General features: G+C 47.7%; 1 protein-coding gene across 1 annotated transcript in view; it reads left to right on the top strand.

Moving 5' to 3' along the window:
* Positions 1-2,875: 2,875 nt before the first annotated feature.
* Positions 2,876-5,000, top strand: part of LOC137626522 (uncharacterized) — a gene marked incomplete at its 3' end in the record, with an annotated part of 185,572 nt that continues 183,447 nt past the window's right edge. Inside the window, exon 1 of the mRNA XM_068357565.1 lies at positions 2,876-3,010. Coding sequence (XP_068213666.1) covers positions 2,876-3,010 — 135 coding nt within the window. The remainder of the gene's footprint in view (positions 3,011-5,000) is intronic.

Genomic DNA, 5,000 nt, shown 5'->3' with positions numbered 1-5,000 from the left:
GTTGCTTATGGAGCCTTAGTATACTTTCTCATACTCCCCGGTTGCTTTCTTTTCTTCGGAGAAGGTATGCAATCCCTTTCCCTCTGTTTAAGCCTTGGGCTTATCCCTAAGTGGTTTATCTGAATTAACTTTCGATAAAACTATACTGGGGTGTTACTGTACCTTCCTGTTCAAGTAAGTCTGGTTTCAGAGTGGGACAGAACAACAGAGTTTTTAGTCTGAGTCTGTGTTCGTCTGGCTTGGGGTAGAGTCTCCCTTGCTGGCCTTACACAGACATAGGAGGCTTAGCCTCCTTAGGTCACTACCGAAGGTTTCTGTACGAGATGATTCCTTCTTTTGTGATCCAGCAGATTAGTCCGTGTTGCTGTTCTCGGTGGGAGGATAAGATTCTTTCCCTGGGAGTAGCAACACCTTCCTTGCTTTGGTTCTTTGGAGCTGGCAAGTATTGCTGGCCTCCCTCCTTGGATCTCCCTTAGGCTAAGATGAGTTTCCTTGGCTGTGGGTGATCCTTCACTAAAGCAAGGTTGGTAGGACCCCTCTTTTGTCCCTTCCCCCTCTATCTCCGTATTGGCCTGGCCATTACAGTACTGTACGTCATTCTACATCTGGACCTAGGATAGGTTAGGATGTGGAATTGACTCAGTCCTTTGCCGGCCGGCAGATTCTGCCGGCCGGCAGAATCTGCCAGCCGGCAAGGGTCTTCTGCTTGAGTGCGGCCCGGACCTCCCTTGGTCCCTCATCCATGCCTGCCTGTGAGTCAGACGGCATTGGTCAGGAAGCCTGAATTAGATTCTCCCCTTCCTTATTTGCACTCTTTCGGATTGCCGGGCTTGGAGGTTGTTTACGCTCTTATCCCGGCATCCATTCTGTTTTCTTCTAGTGCTCTACCCGACCCGGCTGCCGGCCTCATAGGCCGGCAGTCGGGCAGTCATAGTCTTCTGGTTCTTTTGCTGCTGGCTGGCATCGGTTGTGTACCTTTGCCGGCCGGCTAATGTCAGCCCTTGTCTGCCGGTCGCAGGAGTGTGGCCGGCATGGGCTGTTGCCGGCCGGCACATGCATTTGAACCAGCGTTCTGCCGCCTTATAGCTGTTAAGTAGTATACTTTAAAGCTAGTTATGGTGTGTGCCGGCCGGCATAACCTTCTATACTGTACCAATATTCTTCAGTATAACATATACTGTAAGAAGAAAACTATAGTATAAGTTTTGGTACAGCACTGTGTGTTCTAACACTTTTGTGTTGTCTTGCACATCCCATTGCTGTTGCCTTACAGATAAGAAAGTGAGTTCTTTCTTGTCTATGATCCAGGATTTTAAAATCATTGCTTAGGTGTGAGCTCCACCTGTTTCCTCTGGAAACTTTTCATTGGTTATTCTAAAAGAGATTAACCATGCGATTTTATTATCTGGAAGGCTGCAGCAATTGGTTGTGAAGGAAACACAAGTGTGTGTCTTTCCTTTCTGAATTGTTATGCTAAACTGTGCATATCCAGTGATACATAGTTCACTTGATACTCATGGAAATTTTCTTCTCTTTGCAGGAGGTACGTCCGAAGTGCGGAAGTGCTTTCTGCAACGTCCGCAGTAAGAACCTCTGCGGACATGGATTATGTAGGAGGCACGCAGCATGCGCTGTCTCCAAGGGTGATCTCCGGTATTGGGACCCCCAGGTATGTACCGTGTGCTCTAACCTGATTACTGAAGCTTTTGATTCCCCTAGGACAGCGGAATCAAGGGATAAAGCAAGGGGGAAGCTTCGCACCTGGGTAAGGGGCTTCCAGAAGAACACCTCTGCACCTTATCTTCCAAGTGAGAAGATGAGGGCTTACCTTTTCCCTAGGGCATCAGCTGATGCAGTGATTCCCCAGCCTCAAGAGGAGATCCCCCTAGTTCAGATCCAGGTGGATGCTGAAGTGGCGGTCGCCGTGCAAGACATCCAGTTGGACGACAGGATGTCAGACGTGTCTGAGCGTCTGGAGGAAGACCTCCTGGCAGGAGGCCAGGATGAAGATCAAGCCCCAGACATCGTAGAGGAAGAAGCCAACGAGGTGTCGGCTGCTCCGATTCTGATCCCTGAAACTATTCACTCAACATCGTCCGCTCTCCCAGTAGAGCTGGGACAGGCCCTCTCCTCCATTGTTGGAATGATCCAACAAATGCAGAAAGAGAATATGGAGAAGGCGGCTGCAATGGAACTGCGGATGCAGAAGATTGCAGCATCACGTGGGCCCCAGAAAAGGCTCAATGTGAAAGACCTTCCCTTGTGCTCAGATGCTAACCCATGGAGATATGCTGAGCACGTGCCGATGACGACTGGAAAGATCGTCATGTCGGATAAGCTGGGTTCAGTTCCCCTTGAGGAAGTGGAATTCTGGCCCAGCAAAGGGTCATATCCGGACTGTTATGTCGAGTTGAGGAAGGAACCAGCTTCAAAGGAGGAGAAAGAGCCGAAGGAGTTCATAGTGATGGACCATGCTAAGGCTCAAGCTTTGCTTTCATCTTCGATGAAAGAGAGGGGTTTCACAAACTCAAAAGTTACTGCATTGAGTAAGAAGCTCCCTTCCTTTGTGTTCTCTCCTGCTAGAGCCTTCCCCTTTTTGCAGAAAGGGTTTGCGGCTGTATTGAAAGCAGTCGAGGCTGGCAAGCCTTGCCCCTCCCTGGAGGAGTGTAAATCCTTGTCGCTGGCCCTACCCATGGACCACAAGGACTGGAAGGACGTCCATCTTACCTTCTCAGTCGGGAAGTTGGAGGCTGATATTGCCGGACGTCAGTTCGGTGAGAACCTCCCTAAGCTGTCTGACTTTCTTTTGCGGAGAGAGCTCGAGACAAAAGAAAGACTGGCTTCCTCAATGTCTCTTCAGACCACTCTTGAGACGATGGCAAGTGATCCTAAGGTCCAAGAAATGTTCATGGTAGTGGCCAAGATTCATCTGGCCACAGTGGCGAAGGATCTTTACAACTTCGTCAGGGCGAGGAGAGCTTGTAGGGAGTTCGTGTTCACCTCGGCTACGGTGAGGCACGAGCCAAGGAAACTAATCTCCTCCAACATTTGGGGCAAAGACCTTTTCCCTAGCGAATTGGTCAAAGAAGTTGTGGATAAGGCCGCCACGGAGAATAGAAATCTTCTCCAAAAGTGGGGCCTGTCTATCAAGAGAAAGTCTTCCCCGGATGAGGGTCCCTAACCGAAGAGGAAGACTAAAAGGCCTAGGCTACCGTCTCAGTCAGCCAAGCCAGTTGAACAGTAACAACAACAGCATTTGCCGATGCCTTCAGTGCCCCAGATGGTGGCACAAACCCCGACCACTTTCCACTGGGACCCCAGGCCGTGTCGACACAGTCCACGGTGTTCACCCCAACGTTCGAAGGGCAGTCTACTTCCTTTCAAGCAAAGCCTAGAGGAGCAGCCAGAGGCTCGTCTAGGCGCCCCTCAAGGGGAAGGGAATTCAGGGGTGGTCGCGGTCGGGGAGGCAAGACCTCAGGACGGCAGTCCAAGTGAGATGATGCCGGTAGGAGGGAGACTTCAGAATTTTCGGGATCGGTAGACCTTCGATCCCTGGGCCCACAGCCTACTCAAGAACGGACTGGGCTGGAGCTGGTACAGCACTCCACCCCCGTGCCCTCGGTTTTCCAACACTCCACCCCCGTTCTTGAGGAGCACGTTCAAGAACTGTTGGAGAAAAATGTGATCTGAAGGGTGAAGTCCATCAAATTCCAAGGGAGGCTGTTTTGTGTTCCCAAGAAAGACTCGGAAAAGCTCAGAGTCATTCCGGACTTGTCGCCACTCAACAAGTTCATAGTGAATTGCAAATTGAAGATGCTAACACTGCAACACATAAGGACCTTACTGCCCAAGAGGGCATATTCCGTTTCCATAGACTTGTCAGACGCCTATTGGCAAGTTCCAATCAACCGTCGACTCTCCCCCTACCTAGGGTTCAAGCTACTACGAAGACTATATGCCTTCAAAGCCATGCCATTCGGGCTAAATATAGCCACAAGGATTTTCACGAAGCTGGCGAGCGTAGCTCTCAAACAATTACGCCTAAAGGGAATTCAGGTAGTAGCCTACCTGGACGACTGGCTGGTGTGGGCAGCATCCGAGACAGAATGCTTGCAAGCTTCCAGTCAAGTGATCCAGTTCCTAGAGTATCTAGGCTTCAAGATCAACAGAAAAAAGTCTCGACTTTCTCCATCTCAAAAGTTCCAGTGGCTGGGAATCCACTGGGACCTAATGTCACACCGTTTCTCCATCCCGGCGAAGAAAAGGAAGGAGATAGCGGGTTCTGTCAAGAGACTTCTAGATTCCGAAAGGATATCAAGACACGAACAGGAGAGGGTACTAGGCTCTCTCCAGTTTGCTTCGGTGACAGACCCAGTGCTAAGAGCACAGCTAAAGGATGCAACCGGAGTTTGGAGAAGGTATGCATCAAACGCGCGAAGAGATCAAAAGTAAACTGAAATTCTTGAGAAATTTAACCTGATTCTCGTTTGTAACAATACATTAAAGGTAAAGATGATACTAAATGTGAACCAGTATCATATATATAATCGTATTTGATGTAATGAAAGTGAATAGTTTGATTTTATTGCGTATATAGAGATTGAAAAGTGTAATAACTTTTCTGGACATTTTAAATTTCAAGCAAAACTGGGTTTGAATGTAAAAGATAAGATCAAACAGAATGAAAAAAGCTGACACGTGTGATGAAGGTTAGTAGGAATGTAAGTATCATCTCTGAAGAATTTTTTAAATACTAATATTATGCAGTGCCTGTTGACAGAAATAATGAATATGAAATGTCATGGACTTATCGGAGGGGATTTCATTTCTTAGAATTTCTTATTCAAAATGTTATCTTGAATAATGACAAATCATTGAAGATTTATTTTTATGATATTTTGACTATGAACAGAGGGTGGACAGAAGGATAATGAAATTAAAATCCATATTTTATTTTGTTTATATATATGTAATGTATATACATGACTATAAGTAAAGTA

The sequence above is a fragment of the Palaemon carinicauda genome, chromosome 34, assembly GCF_036898095.1.
Source record: "Palaemon carinicauda isolate YSFRI2023 chromosome 34, ASM3689809v2, whole genome shotgun sequence".
Taxonomy (NCBI): domain Eukaryota; kingdom Metazoa; phylum Arthropoda; class Malacostraca; order Decapoda; family Palaemonidae; genus Palaemon; species Palaemon carinicauda.
Note: the sequence above shows the minus strand (reverse complement) of the source record. Positions and strands in the feature narration are given on the sequence as shown.